The sequence below is a fragment of the Phocoena sinus genome, chromosome 7 (genome assembly GCF_008692025.1).
Source record: "Phocoena sinus isolate mPhoSin1 chromosome 7, mPhoSin1.pri, whole genome shotgun sequence".
NCBI classification, from domain to species: domain Eukaryota; kingdom Metazoa; phylum Chordata; class Mammalia; order Artiodactyla; family Phocoenidae; genus Phocoena; species Phocoena sinus.
In genome coordinates this window covers 75677892-75698183 of record NC_045769.1, presented here as the reverse complement: position 1 = coordinate 75698183, position 20292 = coordinate 75677892, and the positions used below count along the sequence as shown (strand labels likewise).

At 37.5% G+C, this 20292-nt stretch overlaps 1 protein-coding gene across 10 annotated transcripts in view; it reads left to right on the top strand.

The window, feature by feature from the left end:
• The window catches only part of GPD2 (glycerol-3-phosphate dehydrogenase 2), a 197418-nt gene extending 178068 nt beyond the window's left edge, over positions 1-19350 (top strand). For 2 of the 10 annotated variants that reach the window (XM_032637525.1, XM_032637526.1), the window contains exons 9-16: positions 1555-1689; positions 1957-2132; positions 2696-2827; positions 3771-3929; positions 12128-12240; positions 12326-12404; positions 12599-12697; positions 15590-16853. In XM_032637525.1, the coding sequence (XP_032493416.1) occupies positions 1555-1689; positions 1957-2132; positions 2696-2827; positions 3771-3929; positions 12128-12240; positions 12326-12404; positions 12599-12697; positions 15590-15715 (1019 nt within the window). In that variant the 3' untranslated portion in view covers positions 15716-16853. Of the gene's footprint in view, positions 1-1554; positions 1690-1956; positions 2133-2695; positions 2828-3770; positions 3930-12127; positions 12241-12325; positions 12405-12598; positions 14840-15589 lie in introns of those variants that run through there. The other 8 variants (XM_032637519.1, XM_032637518.1, XM_032637520.1 and 5 more) reach the window with 7 other exon arrangements.
• The last annotated feature ends 942 nt before the right edge of the window (positions 19351-20292 follow it).

The window sequence follows — 20292 nt, the reverse complement described above, 5'->3', positions numbered from 1 at the left end:
AAAGTCTAGTTTTCCACAGAATAATTTTAAGATCAGTCAGAAGGCTGTAAGAACTGAAACCAAATTCCTGATCAGCGTGGCTACCTAAGGAATTTCAGAGAACACACTCTGCAGACTTTGCAGTGACCACAATGACGTTCTAAGTGGTTGGCTAAGTTTTATTTTTGACTCTGAGGGCAATTTGAACTCTAATGGAAAATAGTGGTAATTTCCTAGTAAAGCTTTTTGTAAAGATTAAAATATTGCATGATTTATGTTGAGGTTTTACAAGACTTTTGTGGAATTGTGTGGAGCAAGAATTAACCCCCATTCCATGGAGGCCATCAGAATTAAACATACTGAAGAGGATGCACCCTTCAAAGGGGCAGATCTAGGGATGGAATCCCTACATCGAGTTACCAGTTAACAGGACTGCAAGCCTTAGGCTTTCCTCACCAGTGTATGAGGTTTACTCTCCCTTTGTTTCAGATTCAGTGTTGGGATATGGGTTTGATTAAACACTCCCATAGAGGTGTATGGGTACCTCTTCTTTCGGATTATAGTCATGTTTAGAGTGTGGTCCTTAAGGAGCTAAGCTAAAATACGTCAGATTACCTTAGTTGAAGTTATCTTTACCAGAAATCTTTTTTTCATTTGAGATCAAGATGGAGAGATTGTCATGCAGTATTACTTGTTTTTAGGATCTTTCCCCTGTACTTTTTAGGTGCTTTTTTTTTCTCTTTTCTTTTTTTTTTTTTTTTGACTAGTCCAATATACTAGTCACATCAAAGAGTCTTTGTGACTCTTTACACAAGATTTCGCTCGATATATATTTAAGTACTTTTCAGAGTCTGCTGTGTCTAAATGTATAGGAGGTTCGCTGTACAAGAACACAGGACCAAGGGGTGACTTGGTCCTGACTGCCCTCTGCTGCTAATAAGTATCTTTGTCCCTGAGAAGAGATAGCAAGATATACTCTACGGGGGAAATGTAGCAAGTCATGTCTCTTGGGGTTTTTTTTTTGCGGTACGCGGGCCTCTCACTGCCGTGGCCTCTTCCGTTGCGGAGCACAGGCTCCGGATGCGCAGGCTCAGCGGCCATGGCTCACGAGCCCAGCCGCACCGCGGCACGTGGGATCTTCCCCGGGCCGGGGCACGAACCCGTGTCCCCTGCATCGGCAGGCGGACTCTCAGCCACTGCGTCACCAGGGAGGCTCTCTTTTGGTTTGTTTTTATTTTGTTTCTGCTTTGTTGTTGTTCTTTGTAACTACTGCAGATTGTCCCAGCTGAGGGTTGCTAACATTTGTTTCTTTTGTCTCCTTTTTGGGACCCATGTCAGTGATTTTCCAGTTCTTTACTTTTTTCGTCCAGGTTATCTTTGTAACAAAACAATTCTTTGAGTTTTTCTTGTAACTTACCCACTCATTTAGTTCTTATATTTAACGATATTCCCTCCCTTTAAAAGTACATATTCATGTGTTCCTTTTACTGAACTCTTTTCTGCTTTCTAATCATTTTAGTTTTGTTGAGACGTCTTTGAGTAATCCTCTTAACCCTTGGCATTGATCCTTCGCAGTAAGAAGAGGGGATGTCCTGGCAGCATGGAGTGGTATTCGCCCCCTTGTTACAGATCCCAAGTCTGCAGATACACAGTCCATCTCCCGAAATCACGTCGTGGATATCAGTGAGAGCGGCCTCATCACTATAGCAGGTATGGCATATTACCTTGTTGTTTGGGTGTGCTTATATCTAAAGCAGCTTGAGTTAAATTCTCATACCAGAATCCCTTTTAATGCTAAAGAACAGGGACTTTTTTTTTTTTTTTTTTTTATGATTCTGAGTAAAATCTTATGCGTTGCTTTGCCACATTTGTTATAAAACAACTGGTGAATTTTGTTATTGATAAGTTGATAAATGGTTAATTATAAGAAAAACAAGGGGTGGTAACCTAATGATTTATTTATCAATGTATTTGTAGGTGGAAAGTGGACAACCTATCGATCTATGGCAGAAGATACCATAAATGCTGCAGTCAAGACCCACAATTTGAAAGCAGGACCAAGTAGAACAGTTGGGCTTTTCCTTCAAGGGGGCAAAGATTGGAGCCCTACACTCTACATCAGGCTTGTCCAGGATTATGGACTTGAAAGTGAGGTGGGCATGCATTGCCACATCATCTTACTCTTGACCTAATCTCACTATTGCCAGTAACAGAATCGGCAGCCATGTGGCCTCCATGATTTCGAGTTTCCTGTTGCTGGGTTTGTTTCTGTCTGTGTATTGTGGGAGTGAACTAATGGGAAAAAGCACTTTTTAGGTGCTTTAGTCACCTAAAAAGCAATGCACGTTTTGGTTTCTGTTTTAGAATCTGGAGTTTGTTTGGCTTGTTCCTAGCAGACAGGACCTCCCAAATTCCTTCTGTCTCGAGCATAAGGAAGGCTGTTCTTCAGATGTGTTATCTGGAGCAGAATGAAGCTGAAGCTTCACCAGTCACTGATACAGTAATACATGTGTAGTAGCATTAGTGCTGGCCTAAGCGTTTGGAGCCAAAGTATTTTCCCCCCACAGAATCAAAATCTAACACTCTCCTAGGATTTTTAGTTACAGGCTGTAAAAAAAAAAAAAAACTGACAAGACAAGCATGTACATTGTTTTGCTTTGTACCTAGAAGCTATTGATATTCAGAGGACCTGCCTGATGCAGTTTTGTTTCCTTAGGTGGCCCAGCATCTTGCCGCCACCTATGGCGACAAGGCTTTTGAGGTGGCCAAAATGGCGAGTGTGACGGGAAAGCGGTGGCCCATTGTTGGGGTGCGTCTTGTGTCAGAATTTCCATACATTGAAGCAGAGGTACGTGAATGGCCATATGGGAATTTCCTGTCTGCCCGGGGATACCTTTCATCTGTTCACTTTGCATCCTCTTTAGAAATAATATATAGCTAAGTTTTAATGTGCATTCATCAGCTAAAACCTGGAGTAAAACGTCTGCCCAGCACAGTTCCTTTCATTTACAAAATTTTAATTTCAACTCTGAAGTGATATTGATAGTGGTAACAATAATAATAGAAAATATGGATTTCTTTCTCCTCCACGGAGCTATCTCAAATCTTACCGATTCACAGTTGTTTGCCCCTTTTGAGAACTTGTAGCTCCTCAAATTTGTACCACTTACGCACTGCCTGATGCCGTATCTTGACTTGACACTTTATATTCATTTATAATTCACCACGCTTTAAAAACATGGGTGTCCAAGTAAGCATTTTGTTGTTGATTGAAGGCAAGATTTCTGTCATCTTATTACTCTGAGACAGAAAACTTTGGATAGCCAAAAGAGATGAGACCATAACTTTTTTTTTTAATATCTTTATTGGACTATAATTGCTTTACAGTGTTGTGTTAGTTTCTGCTGTATAACAAAGTGAATCAGCTATATGCGTTACGTATATCCCCATATCTCCTCCCTACTCAGCTATGTAAATTAACATCCATGTCATGTATGAACAACGAGGTGATTACTGTGTATGGTAAATGAAAAGTGATGCAATTTACATGTTTGCACCAGGTTCTTTTCAAGGAGAAGGCATTAATAGCTCTTATCCAAATTGTCCCAAGTTCCAAATCTTCTTGGCAGGCAGATGGGGAACTTGTATGATGTCACTATGTATCATGCCTGCTAAAGAACCGGATATGTAAAAAAAAGGTCACTTTTCCTAAGCATGAATTTTAAGTGAAGCTTTATTCCCCCTTTTTAAAAAAGGCCTAAATTAATAATTTTACTTTAATTCAAACTCAGGTGAGATATGGGATTAAGGAGTATGCCTGCACGGCGGTGGATATGATTTCACGTCGTACTCGCCTGGCCTTTCTAAATGTCCAGGCAGCAGAGGAGGCCCTACCCAGGATTGTTGAACTGATGGCCAGAGAACTGAGCTGGGGTGATTCTAAAAAAGAGGTATTGTATAGAAGTCTTTAAAACCAGTTTCCATTATAGACATGCAATGTCTTAATCTGTTAGTAGAGGCTGGCATAGTTTTTTTTTTTTTTTTTGCGGTACGCGGGCCTCTCACTGTTGTGGCCTCTCCCGTTGTGGAGCACAGGCTCCGGATGCGCAGGCTCAGCGGCCATGGCTCACGGGCCCAGCCGCTCCGTGGCATGTGGGATCTTCCCGGACCGGGGCACGAACCCGTGTCCCCTGCATCGGCGGGCGGACTCTCAACCACTGCGCCACCAGGGAAGCCCGGCTAGCATAGCTTTTGATGGTGACTTTAGATTGCCTGCCAGTTTTTGTGTGTGTGTGTTTAATATCGCTAGGCCTTAGAAAACTGGAAAGCTATTTTTGTAACAAATATCTTGTTTTAACAAATTCTTGTAACAAATATCCTTATAACCAAATATTCTTCCCGGTTGTTTTTGGAAAATCCCTTATAGAAAAATGTTCTCAAATTTGTGGTCGTAATTCCTGAAAAAGTAAGATAATAACAATTGTGGGTAGAACCTTTTCTGGTTTTCACTGAAAACATTCTTAGAATGTATTCTACAGTGAAATTCACACTCCTGCAAGGTTGCCTTTGGTAGGAAATTGTGGTTTTATGGCCTGACCACCAAATGCTTATTGATTTGTGTCATTTGAAATTTTATATTTATATCCGAATTAAAAAAAGAAAGCCAGCGATACTCAGATGCCCACATATACAGCCCTGGGCTTCTTGTAATAAACAGAAGAGCGTCCTGATCTTTAATTAAACCAAACTGTAGTGATGCGCAGAGGCATTTTCATGTATTTATTCAGAAAATACTCTCTGTTCATTGGTTTAGTTCCTGCCCCCCCGCCAAGTCTTTCTTGAACCCATTCCGTGTAGGCTCTTTCATGGCCACTTTGCTGTAGTGGCTCTGGTCACACTCCCCAGGCACCTTCATGTTGCTCAACGTGCTTGTCAGCTCTCGTCATCCTTTTACGCAACCAGTTAGTAGCCTTGACACAGTTGATTCCTCCCTCCTTCCTGAACACCACCTGTCTTAGTCTACTCAAGCTGCTATAACAGGATACCACAGGCTGGGTGGCTTAAATAACAGACTAATTTATTTCTCACATTTCTGGAGCCTGGAAATCTGAGATCAGAGTGCCAGGTGAGATGGCTGGGTTCTGGCGAGAGCCTTGCTCCTGGCTTTGAAACAGATGCCTTCTGGGGGACACAGAGAGCCAGAAGGAGCTCTTGCTGAGGGTGCTAATCCCAATGAGGTTTATCTAAAGCTAGTTACCTCCCCAAAGCCCCATCTCTGAATCCCATCACATTGGAGGTTAGGCTGTCAACATATGAATTTAGGAGGATACAACTCAGTCCACAGCACCATCTCTCTCAGATCTCCTCCTGCCTTCCTCAAACTACTGCCATTACTGACCTCTCCATGTCGTAAATACCTATTCCACTCTTTGGTTGCTTGGGCCTAAATCTTATTTTCATACTTGATCTAAGCCCATCAGCAAACCGTATCATACTTGTCTTCAAATAATGGCTTGAGTTCAATGCTCTCTTAACTGCTGTCACCCTGATTCAGGCTATCAGCATCTCTTACATGGATTATTATAACAGGAGCCTGCTGTAATCTGGCCACTACCTTTCTGATCCCCCGCATTTTTCTTCCCATTTATTCACTCTCTCCAACCCACAGGTTGAGTTGCTTTTCTTTATTCAAGCCCTACTGATCCCTCTCCCTGGAATGCTCTTCCCTAGATGTCCTCATGGCCTACTCCCTCACTTCCTCCTTGTCTCCACTCCAAGGAGGTCTCTCTTCACTGGACTGAATAAAAGAGTAGCCCCCAATCCGAATGGCATCTTCTACTCCTTCCTTTATTTTTCTCTTTAGCATCAATTCTCATTTGACATACCATGCATTTAGTTTATTTACTGTCGGCCTCACCGCCCGGAAGTAAGCGTCCCAAAGGAAGGGATGTGATCTGTTTTGTTTCTGTACCCTCAGTGCCTGGCATATAAAAGGCCCTAAATAATGTGTATTGAATGAGTGAATGAACATTACTGAGCATGTATGTCACATGCTGAAGGTGTAAGGAAGGACCGGGCATAGGTCTTGTCCTTAAAGCGTTTTCAATGTGGTGGAGATTCCTGAAGATGGTTACATATTTGTCACCTGGGAATGGTAGGGAAAAAGGCAGATTTTAAGGCTTGACTATCAAGAGTCTTCAGGGGTGAAACCATGGCCCTACATTTAAAATTTTCTCCTCCAGTAATTTTAATGCCATGTATGTAGTGTACTGATGGTAGAAATCACTGTTTGAAAAGAGTTCCTTAATCCTATCACAACACTGACAGGCATAAACTTTACCCTCATTTTATAGTTGAGGAAACAGGCTTAGGGAGAAAGTCCCCGTGAGAGTTCATACAACTAGTAGGTTGTGGAACTGGGATTGAAACCAGGTTTTCTGATCCCAGAACATACCCTTTTCCCACCCCACCCTGTTGCCTCTGCATTGGCCGGACTGGTTTATAGCTCTTCCTGTTTTGAGTTTTGGTTTGGCCAATTAAAGCTATATACTGGGGAGTGGTGATGGTGGGATGAATTGGGAGACTGGGATTGACATATATACACTAATATGTATAAAGTAGGTAACGAATAAGAACCTGCTGTATAAATAAAATAAAATTCAAAAAAAAAATGAAATAAATGAATAAATAAAGCTATATACTGAGGCAACACAAGAGTGAAACTTACTCTTGTGCCACTGCCAATCATTTTTACCATATAGAAGGACTGGTGATAATGTGTTCCTGTAAAAATTATGGTTGAAATGATCTGAATATGCAGGCAGGTACTTTGTGCCAGGAATTCAGGCTGTAGGAGGTAAGAAGGAGGAAGAAAATTCTGTAAACTGCTTGTGTTCAGCCCTCCCGAGGAAACTAGATTTAACTTCAGTTTAGATTTTATGAGCAGATTTATGTACTCAGAAATATTCTCCTATCCCCCTTAACAAACAAAATAACAGAAATAAAAGACCTAAAGTTATTACTCAGTATCTGAGACATAGGAGTATTAATGAGAACTGTGGACAGTCTAGAGAGAACAAAGGAGAGGGAAAAAAGAATTAAAGGTTAGAAAGCTGGACTTCTGAGAAAAGGTTAAAAGCATTGGGATTACTTAACCTGCAAAAGTGAAAGAGGAACAAGGTGATAAATAACTCTCTGCAGATGAATTGTGGTTGTTTTTACCAGTCAGTACTTAATGAGTGACTTGTATACTGAGCATTATACCAAATATTTTAGGGGAATGATAAATAGCTCATAGTTTCAGGGATCTTCAAATTTAATTGAGTGGTTACAACACATATATACCTCGGAAATGTGTGTATATTTCCCAAAATTTATAGAAGGATTTAGAGAACTGTTACTCAAGACCAAAGGCAGCCAACTTGGAAGAAATGGTTAGGGTGGAAGGTGTTGTCTAGGGGACTTGGGGACTGACAGAGGAGTTGGTGAAGACATTTAGAGAATGTGTCATTGTCAGGTTGTGTTTTACACAATTATATAAATTAATACATAATTATAAATAAATATCAATATATAACATCAGTGAAAAGATGACTACATGGTCAAAAGAGTTTGGGAAATTCTGAGTTAAACAAATGAAACCATTTTCTTTAATGCAGATAATTTGGTGCCTTTAAAATGCTTATGTGCATTGTCAGTTTCCAAAAGGCAATTTATTTGGAGACAGACCCAACTCTCACTTGTTGGAAGGGCTGGTAGAAAGGGAAACTAGTATTGCTTTAGGATGTATTTTGGGAAATGCTGCCGTATTATTTGGTAAGGTAGACTTTATACCCCTCAGACAAAACATGCATTTCATTGAGAGACTTTAAAGAGAAGACCACTCGAGTAGATTGTGGGTGTCTCACAAAAAGAAAATTTTCAAAATTGATCCAGCAAGGAGAATAAAGGGGAAGCAAGTGAAAAATGGAGTGACTATGGACAAAGCAAGCTAATAAGCACCAAATATCAAACAGATGGAAGATACGTACTCAACAATGAAAGGGTATCCAGGACTAATAAGGATGTGTATGAACAGTGTCAGGAATTGGCTGAGTGTTGGCAAAAATACTAAAAACACCAAAAATAACTGGTAAAAATGGAAAAGAATGCAAGTAAGGCCTAACCTAGGTCGTTGCTCAAGGTGACTAGCACCAAATCCTTGACCGCCGGAGAAGGGAGAGAACCTTTCAACTCATAGTTTAATACCAATTTGTTTTTTTTTTTTTCCTTTTTTGTCAAGGAGAATGATTTTCATTGTGAGAAGAGCAAAATAAATATTGGTAAGAGGAAATAGACATTCAAATAGGAGGCTGCTCTAAATGAGTTTGTATGCCAACCCAGAAATGTTATACTTCAGGGTACTCAGAGAATTTGCAGGTGGGATTTATTTAACTACTGTTGAGCTTTAAAAGATTATGGCAATATGGCAAATAGGAAGAGCACCAGAAGACAGAAGGTAGGCAAATGTAGTACCGCATTCCAAAAAGGGAGAAGGGGGGAAAATATAGTTTGTAACCTATAAATTAGTGGTCTTGGTATTGGTCTTGGGCAGTTTTCCAGGTTATGGCATTTTAAGTTTGTTTTATCAGCATTTAGCAAGAAGTAGTTATCACTGGAAGGTAGTAAGAAATCATTTCAGACATATTTTCTTTTCAGAAAGAGTAACAAGTTTGTCAGATCGAGGAAATGTTGTAGATATAATGTATTCGGATTCCATGAAGCATTTTATGAAGCCGCATGTGATATCATCTAAAATTGGTGGATTTGTAACCAAATGATCACTATCCTCAGAAGAGGGCTTTGATAGCAGGTCATGAGGATTCTGTCTTTGGTCTTGACCTAGTCTACTGTGGTTCAGGTGCCTAGATTACGACACTAATGGCATGCATCTTTGGTGTACCTGTAAGGAACTGGAGGGAGAGTGAACGTTTGGTGACAACTTGAAGCAATGGGGGAGATTACATTAGGTATAATATAATAGACATAAATGGCAAACCTTACATTAGGTAGAAAAACAACTCCATCCATTCATGATAGATTTGACAAGACTTCAACAGTAGCACATGCAAAAAAGAAATATGATTTTCGTTAACTGTGAATGCACAGCAGGTAACAGTGGATCATGGCTGCCCCCAACTGCAATTACAGTCTTAGGCTGCCTAATAGAAATCATATCTCTAGATTGATGAAGCTGATAGTTACTTCTTTCTAGGTACTTGCCAGACCTCTGCTGGAGTATTATGTTGTGTTCTGATCATTTTATTATATGACAGACTAGTTGTGGTTTGGGAGAAATTATTCAGCATGGTAATGGGATTTAAAATCATGTCTCATGCAGGAGAGTAGTTCTAGACTTAAAGAAAATTCTTAAAGAGGAAAGCTCTGTCCTTTGATATTTGTTGTGGTGTGATACAGGAAAAAAAAACTTAGACTTTATAAAACATCACTGTAAGGGAAGGGGGTGGTGGTGGGATGAATTGGGAGATTGGGATTGACATATATACACTAAAATGTATAAAATAGATAACGAATAAGAACCTGCTGTATAAAAAATAAAATAAAATTCAAATATTAAAAAAGATAAGAAATTACAAACTGTGTATTACCCCAGCATTTTGCATGTCCTTACATTGCATTTCCACATATTTATATATGTACATACTGTATCTTGAAGATAAAGCTTGGATCCTACTCTACAAAAAAAAAAAAAAAAATATATATATATATATATATATACATATATATATATACATGTATGTATAACAGAGTCACTTTGCTGTACAGAAGAAATTAACGCAACATTGTAAATCAACTATACTTCAATAAAATTAAAAAAAAATAAGCTCTCACTTTCCTTCCATGGAATTTCATTGAAAACAACCCCTCCCAACTTAAAAACAAACAAACAAAAATTACTGTAAGAAAGTTGCACTAATCCCAAACAAATTCTAAGAATTGCAGAGATTGGTTCAATCTCAGCATAAATATTTTTAGCAGTTTGAGTCTTCCCTTTATGGGCTGCTTTCAGTGGAATTGAGTTACCTCCCTATTGCTAGAGCTCTTCTTTAGATGGAGACCTCATGCTTCTATTTTTGGAACGTTGTAAAGGAATTGTGGGGTTAGGGAGGTACTTTGGGTGACTTCTAGGGAAAAAAACCCTTTCAGCTTTAAATTCCATGATTCCTTGCTTAATATGGAGTATGGATAAATTACATAGGTAATAAAGGGACATGACTCGAGGAAGAGCTTGTTCTTGGAGGGAAGTATCAGAGATGCCACTTCCAAGGAGATGAACGTTGAACCAGTTTTATAGAAAATGACTGGGCAAAATTGGTGCAATAGAAGAATAGTTTTATTTATAACTATTGGATTTTCCTGTGTGAAGAGAGTAATCTGCCAGTGAAGAATGCCCTTGGTGACTTCAAAGGCAAGTTTTATGTATACCTTACATATCATGTATATGTGTAATAAAATAAATATTTTGTGTTAAATATAATAAAATAAATATATAATGTAATAAACATATATAATAAAATAAAATTCCTAATGTTCTTACATAGCAAAATGAAAAATTAGAAATGCTAAAAAGTTCTCTCAGCTAATATATATATATTATATATATATATATTTATGTTTTAAAATATATATGTCTCCTAAGAGAAAGGAAAGTAGGAAGGGAATAATCTCAGGAAAAAAATTATCTTCCAAAGAAAAAGGAGCAAAGGGACTTGTCACTGACATAAACAAAGAAATATAAACACATTTCCTGCAAGAGTATGTGCTATTGGGTTATTTTCCTTGTTTCATTTTGCACTGGCACTATTCCGCAGGCCTGAATTTGGGTCTACAAATTGATTTAGTCAGATCCTTTGAGGGGAAGTCTGAGGAATTTAAGACTTGTGTTCGTAAGCATTGTCTATGTTATACTGTATAACAGTTTCAGAAGCTCACTGGTCTACCATAGCAAGCACTTACTTTTCACTCATATTACCTGAAGGCTGCATGTTAGCTGCTGTGGCTCTTCTTCATATTTCAGACTGGCTTCAGATCTCTCTGATTCATGCCCTTCTTATGGTACAGGAGCAAGAGAGGCTAAGCAAAACTGCAATTTTGTATAAAGCTTTTGCTCAAAAGTGGCATATATTATATCCATTCATGTGCCATTGGCCAAAGTAAATCCCATGTCCAGACTCACAGCAATGGGGTTGAGAAGTATACTTATGGGGGGAGAAGTGTGTGTGTGTGTGTTTATGAGAGGAAAGAGATATTTGTGAACAATATACAGCACAATAGAGTCATTTTGGAAGTTCTTAGTTCGGAGACTGGTGTGATGAAATCTAAGAAGACAGTGTTCTCAGCAATAGGTAGTATCAGTTGTGGCCGAGATCATTGAAAACAGGAAGAGTAACTATTCAATAGAATAGCTTGTTTCTTCTTCTGACTCTGTAACTTCCACCCAACTGCCAGCATCCTAGTGACAAAATTTGAGAATTAGGTAATGTCATGATGTCTGTCCTGGTACCGCATGCCACACTATAATCGTTGTTCAAGTCCTGGATGCCTTCTTCACTTTTAATTGCTCTTTTGTCACCACATCACCCATAGATTTTGCTAGTCAATACTGTGGAAGAACATTCAGCAGTAAAAAGAAACAGAATGTTAAAACATGCAGCAACATGAATGAATCTCAGAATTGTCATGCTATATGAAAGTAGTCAAACACAGAAGACTACAAACTATATGAAACACTTTCATATGAAATTCAAGAAAAAGCAAAACTCTGGTGACAAAATCAGATCAGTGGCCTGGGGCTAGAGGTCAGGGGCAGGAATCAATTGCAAATGGGAAATAAGGAAGCTTTTTAGGGGGATAGAAATGTTCTATATCTTGATCGTGGTGGGATATACATCGAACTGCATACCCAAAATAGGTGAATTTTATTGAATAAAATTATACTTCAGTAAAACTGGAGGAAATAAAAAATTGACCTGGCCAGAAAAATGAAGATGAGCTTTCATTTTAGAAAACCAAGTGGAAAAAAAAAGGAAGAAAAAAATCAATAATTCTTTCCATAAATCTTTGAACTTTGTGTGTCTCTGTGTTTTAGGAAGAACTTGAAACAGCCAGAAAGTTTCTATATTATGAAATGGGCTATAAATCTCGATCAGAACAGTTAACAGATCACTCTGAAATTAGCCTACTGCCTTCAGACATTGACAGGTACTTCTAATAAGTTTCTGTATCTCTCTATTTTTGTCTTCACTTATCTAAGTATATTTTTCCATTATTCAATGTTGTGTTCCAGGTACAAGAAGAGATTTCATAAGTTTGATGCAGACCAGAAAGGCTTTATTACCATTGTTGATGTTCAGCGTGTATTAGAGGTAATATTTTTTTTTTGGTTCAACATCTTTGATAGCAGAAGAATGTAAAGATTATGCTAGATAATTTTTTTCTCATCTAGTGCTTTCTATAAGTAATATTTCTCTCTGAATTTTTGAAAGGCTGGTAACATTGATAAAGTGATACGCATAATTTCTAATGAAACTTCATTATTTTGTGCTTTCCTTTTACTTAGAGTATCAGTGTCCAAATGGATGAAAATACACTACATGAAATTCTGAATGAAGTAGATTTGAATAAAAATGGACAGGTTGAACTCAATGAATTTTTGCAGGTGAGTTGTGGTGAAAGGAAACAAGTGTATTTGCTTTTTATCTATTGGTCATCAATTTATATTCAGGAATGGATTTTGAAGTCCACACAGTTGTCACCTCATCCTGAGAAAGAAGAAAGCTTGAAGCCAGCAAAGGTTGGTATGTCTGCCCTTAAGGATAAGGCTTTACGTGGTGCATGTTCTCTTGCTTTTTATAAGACACATTCTGTTGTGCTGGGCAATTTAGATGAAATCTAAGTTAATTATGGCTTAAAGGACTAAATCAGAAGTGTGCTTTATAAAGAGTATGCCGTGGGATACCACCACCGGACCCTTCTTTACTTCTAATGTGGAAAGTATATTTTTAATCGAGGAAGTTTAAAGAAATCAGAGTTGTATTCATTTGAGAATCATATTCACTTGAGAACCCAACATGCGATGATTATATTCTTACATTAGAATGAACCTGAAAAGCAAGAGAAAGGAAACCCGTATTCCTGGGTCAAGACCACGTAATTCAAGCATTTCTATTTCTAATTTTCCACTTACTCAAGGCTCAGTTGTTTAATCATAACCAGGAAGGAAGTAAATTTTGTTACTTTAACTTCATACTGGATGCTACACATCATTCCTAAAAGTTCCTTAAAAGAAAGAAACTCAACAAACCCATACATTATTTGTAACTGTCCATAGGACTCTGCTCTTATGAAGAATGTGTTGGTTTCCAAGCAGCCAGGTTTTTTCTGTACTGCTTCTTGGGCAGGTATTTCAAATGAATGCCAGGTCTTGCTTGCACCATGGCAATGATGAATGCTGAACATGAAATAAATTAATGCTGGGGATTTTGGTCAATGTCAGCCCTTTCTTCACTGTGTCAAGTTAAACAAACAAGATCAAGGCAAAGGAAATGGTAATTGTCTCTCTGGAGATGAGCTGCAGATAAGAGCATTGTTGAATCTAAATGCAGAAAATTTTCACAGGTTGTGTCCAGCATTACAAAAAAGAATGTTTAGTTCTTTAGCTTACTGTTTAACTAAGTGGACATTTGAAATTGAGTTTAAAACGTATGCTTGGGAATAAAAAACCATTTCATACATTTTTTGTCTTTTTTTCTGTGAGAAAATTTTTTTTGTCTGTCTCAGGATTTTAGAAAACTTTTCTTCAGATAAATAGTTAATGCTTCATTTCATATACGTTGTAAATAAACAACAGCATTTAGGGTTCAAGGACCTGGGGTCTTAGAAACAATGAGTCTAATTTTATGGATATTTTTATGGATATGCTATGTGGTTTGGGTGTTAAGTAATTTTCTTGAGTGCAGTAGAGTTAAACACGTAGAAAATAATTTAAACCATCTGCAGGCTTTCTTATAGAGTCTTTTTAATAATTGAGTATTTCTTGTCCAATTCTAAATGAAAGAGACTATTAATGCTTCTACTAAGTACAAATATACAGTGTAATTTTCAACTTAAAAACGCTGACAATATTTCTTATGAGATATATTCACACCCAAATACTATTTTTTTCTCATAATATGGTTTCAAGATACATGTAATGTTTGAAGAAGACTTTGAGTTTTTAAAGGCTGGTACATCGTACAATGCTTATGGATAAAGAAAAAAAACTCCAGCTCTCTCAGTTTTGTTAGCGCTGATAAACTTTGAAAGTCTTTATGGAATCAGAGGCAAGACGATAAACAATCAATTGTTCCATCTGTAGATGTCAGCATTCTTTGTTACACCATTCATCAGATGCAAAGTATGTTTTCAGGGTTTTATTTTATTTTTCATAAAATATCCTTCTCTGAAGATTAAGCGCCCATGTTTATCCCATTAAACACCATTTTGAATATAGACTTTTTTTTAATAATCCTCATGGAAGGATCTCTATAGATACTGTATGGTTACATGACTTTATTTTTAGGTTTGGGCTCTAATGACACTTCTGCATGTAGGAGTCCATCTCTAATAAGCAATAGCTTGTGAAACAGCTTTTAATAAGGTCATGAAATTCTGATCCAGCCCCTTGGCAGATGCCTCTGACCCTTATTCAGAGTCTTTTTTAAGAAATGTATTTCTGTAGGCTAAAAACTATAACCCTAAAACTATTTTGAGGATTTACAGATATATATATATTTCTGATGAATGACTAAATCCGTTCTTTAAAAAAACAAATAGATAAGAAAGATTGAGGAAGTGAGATCAAGAAAATAGTAAAAACCACATCAACTTGAATAGGAAAAAAAAAAAAAATTCCCCGTGCTGATAATTGCACAGTGCCTTCCAGATTAAAGGCGTTTGCCTGCTGACTGCATGTAATTTCAAGACTAATTCTGATTTTATCCACTGGATAAAAATGAATTAGCTAAAATCTGGGCTGTGGAGTGCTTTTAATTCTTAAGGTGGATCTCTGGGTCCATTTTCAAGGACTTAAATGTAAATTACTTTAAAAAGTCTTTAAGGAATTTGGATTTGGGGGACTTGAAGTTGTCAAGTACAGTAACACTAAAAAAGAGTAGTTAAATATAGGTCACGGTTTGTCTTTGTTCAATCCCTGAGATTCCCTTTTCAGATTTAAAAATGGAATTAAAGATTCAATATTTGAGTTGCTCCAAAAAATATATGCTCTGAGCACATTAAGGGGCAATAAGTGATGCATTCGATTTGCATTTAAAGGCAGGCTGATTCGCCAGATAGGTGTAGTTTGTGCAGCCGTGGCAAAATACCTGCCCCTTTCCCCCTTTTTGAAATGTTTGAAAACTGTACTCTTCTTAAGTGAGCTGTAGGACCTGCTGCGGTTTTCGATGGGGGCACTTAATTACCCCTGCCTGCTGCAAAGGTAACCATTAAAACACCATGGAGAAGGGAGGAAGCTGGCTGGCCTTTTGAATCTGTTGCCTATTTTCTCTTTAAGCTGATGAGTGCTGTTCAAAAAGGAAGGGTGTCTGGAAGCCGGCTTGCTATACTCATGAAAACTGCAGAAGAGAACCTCGACAGAAGAGTTCCCATCCCCGTGGACCGAAGTTGTGGAGGACTGTGAGTCTGAGCAGTAAATCCACAGCCAACAAACATAGGAACAACAAATAGTCATGTATCAAACCAGAGATGACTTACACCGCTCTAAAATAGTGGATATGGGTAGCTGCCTTGTTTTAACACTGGGAAACATTCCAAAGCTTTAGGATGTCAATGTATACCCTTTATTTGTATTTGCCATTCAATCTAGCTTCTTAAAAGTGTATTTTATCTTTTTTTTCTCATTTTCAATGCACACTGGTTTAATGTTTTGCATTTATTCTGTGACCTGTTAGACTGGAAATGCTCCCTTTTTGTTAGTTTATTCATTTAGTCTAAGTCAGTTTTAGAGGCAGAATATTTTGGCAGAAATTGAAAAAAGAAGCTGGAAATATTTCATGATTTGCACAAAGCTCTGGACATTAAGCTTGTTGATAGTATTTGTTCTTAAAAGAAATTGAGTGGGGTGGGACCTATTAAAATGATAGTGTTTCTAGAGACCCCTCAGCCCCTTCTTCCTCCAGCTTGTCTGCCTTCCTCATCCAGACTTTATATCCAGAGCGTGACTGGCAAAACTGGAGAAGGAAGAAAAAGTTTAGATCTGGTTATAGGAGCAAATCTCAGAGAAACTCTGAAAGCTTCCAGAATCACAGGTACAAGATATAAGGATAGCATTGACATTTGCTGGGAGTTACAGTGATAGTTTCATCTCAGCAATTCATTTTTTTTTTCCCCAGTCACTGCTGGTTTTTCTTTGACTATTACAGTTGCCAGGAAGATCCTTGCTTTTCTTACTTTAAAACCAGCATTTAAGTGGCAAGTTGGATACATTGGCATGGGACTAAATTTCTCAAATCTTTACAGTAGTAATAAATTTAAGGATTAAAAACCTGTGTTTATATATCCACATATTATAGCACAATTTTCAATCCCCAAATCCTAGATCTTGGAGCATGTGATACTGTCAGACATGACCTATTTTGCTCAGGTTATTGCATCGTTTGGGGGAGTATTTGTAAACGGATAGTAAAAGAGGATAGGAATAGCCTTTAGTTAACTTTAGTTACAATTATTTATAAAAAGCCACAAAATTGCAGTGTTCAAGGTCATTTTAATTGCTTAAAGCCTTTCTCCTTCTGTACTCAACAGAAAAGTTCTCAATCAAACAAAAAGAAATAGAGAAAACCACACTCAGCACACACACACGCATTCCCCCATCATACACATACACAGTCACAGACAGACAAAACAAGACAAAAAAATCAATCTGCCCATACGACTCTCTATACACTACCAAATGTAAAATAGATAGCTAGTGGGAAGCAGCCACATAGCACAGGGAGATCAGCTCGGTGCTTTGTGACCACCTAGAGGGGTGGGATAGGGAGGGTGGGAGGGAGATGCAAGAGGGAGGAGATATGGGGATATATGTATACGTATAGCTGATTCACATTGTTATAAAGCAGAAACTAACACACCATTGTAAAGCAATTTTAGTCCAATAAAAATGTTAAAAAAAATCAATCTGCCCAGAATTTAGTAAATATGTAATATACTGAATTTAAAAGGCCAATTTGGTATGCTTTTATAATAGTTTGGTGGCATTTTAGCCAGTCATCTGAATGTTTATTCATTGTGCTTCCTCTTGTGAAGTTAACTACCTACTTTTTTTTTTTTTTTAAGATCACGTTGTGTATGAAATAGGAAATGTGACCCTTTATTTAATGTCAGGTTTTCATTGTGCAGACTCGAGATCTTAATTTTTCAAACTGGTACATAAACACTTTTGTGCTATTATTTCTATATATGTCAACATTGTAGAATATCTTTATGCCTCATTCACGTGGGGTATGAGCCTGTCTGCCATAATATACACACTGGAGGTTCACTTACCTAAGCCCCTACCCCTACCTCTGAAATAAACAGTGAAGATAGCACCTTAACTCATTTTGCTTTTAAATGAAGTTTAGACTTGCCACTTCCTAAAGGAAAACCTAAAACAGAGAAAGTGACCTCCCAGGTATCACTGTGAAGTTTTTTCTTTTAAGGTGTGAATTTTTTTTTTACACTGGTTTCTTCCTTCCTTCCTCCCTCCCTCCCTCTCTCCCTCCCTCTCCCTCTCTCTCTCTCTCTCTCTCTCTCTCTCTCTCTCTCTCTCTCTCTCTCTCTTTCTTTCTTTTTTATAATAGAAGCACATGGCTTTGTAACTTAGTGTTTTTCTATCAAGACAATAACTTCACTGTTTAGAGCCCAGTGACCCTTAATAGATAGAAGAGCTGTCCTTTAAAACATCAGAGGTGATGTACCACAATACTGTACATTTGTGCTCTCTCTCTTTCTCTCTCTTCTTTTCTAGTTAAATCAAGACAACGATGACTTGTATCCTCGCTGAATCCATTACAGTAGGGACCAGGCTTATAACCTGACTGGCCTGGGCAGAGCTGTATTTGAAAAGAGGCCTTGTTTCTGCATGCTTTTTTTTATGAGTGAAGTTCCTTTAAGGACAAAGAAAAACGCACTTTTCTTCTTTTGAGCACATCTGCTTTTGCTTAAAATCTGCTAATTCTAAAACATACGCTCCTTCACCGATCCCAGAGACTCATCTTGGAAACGAGCTGGTTCCAAGTCTTTACTGTGAATAAAGCACCCCTGCATTTTTGTGTAAGTTCTTAATTAAACCTGTACAGCTTCTTTACCTGATTTCAGAAAAGGAGGGAAGAAATGGGGTGGTGGGGGGGAGGTGTGAGTGTGATTCAAAATCTATTCCAAGCACAAAAGAATTATTTTCTTTTTGTATAAACATGGTATCAGCTGATTCTGTTGGGGTGGGTGTGAGGTGTGTAGAGATTGTCTTTTATCAAGTGATTTATTTAAAGAGGCTTTATTAAGGGGATTCAGGTGAAGGAACCCCCATCTGTGGTGGAGAGCTGGATGCTCCTTTCAGTAACCCTTCCCACAGTCATAACAATAGTGATACCGCTGGATTATTTGTTAAGCCAAGGTTGTCTGCCTCATATCCTTCATGCTGCTGCAACATTCTTGCTTTCAGTCAATTTCTACTGAGTGTAACTTTAGGATTTCTACTACTAAATGCATGCTCCCTATTTTGCTTTAGTTTCTAGCTTTGTTTTGTCTTTTTCAGAATATATGTAGCTTACTCCTTTGTACAACAGAAATTTCATTCTTTTACTAAACATACTGTAAGAATGATCATTGATCTTATTTCCTTTTTTTATGTATTTGTAAAGATTTTTGGCATATGAATGTAATAATATTGAAGTCAACGATGCTAATAACTTGCACTGTTTTGCATTATGTCAATCCTTTTTAGGGAGTAAAAGAGCCCTACTGTGCTTTTAAAGAATATCAAGTATAAACCCAGTACTGGAGTCGATATACACACTGCATGTTTTCGTATATGGCAATTTTTATGTACTGTGTTGGGTTATTGTTCTAGATTGGACTCTTAAATACTATGTTTGAGGCTGGGTTGTCATTTTTATAACTGTCTTGGTGTTTTATCACCATTATTTATTACTCTTGATATACAGAAGGAGCTGCATGCATTTATAGAGCAATAAGAGGATGTATTTAATGTGCCTTGTTTTTAACTGAATAAGAACTGAAAGCATGAATCAATAAAACTGATTAAAATGGGCCATTTACTGGCATTTTGATGTTACTTGCAGTCAGAGAAATAACTTTGATTACTGTTGAAGTTTAAAAAGTTTGAAAATATCTTCACAAACTGTATTTTTAATTGCACTCACACATTAATTATTTTCACTTGCAATTTTGTAATTTTATCTCAAAAGTGAATCCCTGCATAGACCAATGCAATTTTATGAGACTGCCAGGTTTATTTGTATTAATTTGTTGCTGGAGGCTTTAGGGCACGACTTCTGTATCTGTGCAATCCTATTCTAAAATTACATTCATCCTATTCAACTCTGTTGAATTCTTTTTTTCCTCTCTTTTTTTTTCTTTCTGTCAAGCAGAGCCTTTCAGCCTCAGCGTTTGCAAGCACACTGATGAATTTTATCATAAGTAAAATCAATAGAAATGAATGGGAAAGATTACATAATCCATTTTGATCATCTTACATGTCAAGTTAGTGTAGGGTTGCCAAGTGTTGATAAATGCTCTGACAGAAAAAATGCTATATATTTCCATTGTCAGTAAATCAGTAAAGCTGTTACCAGTTTTAACACAAATTTTATAATGCCTATGTTATTTTATATGTTTTAATTTACACATGTATATGGAACATCGTCTCCATTTGTGGTTTAGAAGCGCTGCCTCTTGGTTTTGCGTGCTCAAAGGCCTGTGTGAGCTTCTGAAGTTTCTTTGAAATTGTATAGAATAACCCAGAGAACTGGCCCCCAGACAGACTTGGAACAATGAACTGTTTGTTCAATGCCCGGAAAAAAATATATAGCAGCTCAAAACATTGTTCATTGATTTAGCTTATCAAATTTTATAGCACTTTAAAATTTGTCAACATAAAATTTGTCAAAATACATTGCTGCCAGTTTTAAATTTTATGGTAATGAATTTATGGTAATCAGAGAAAGAGAAATGGATACTCATATCGACATTTTG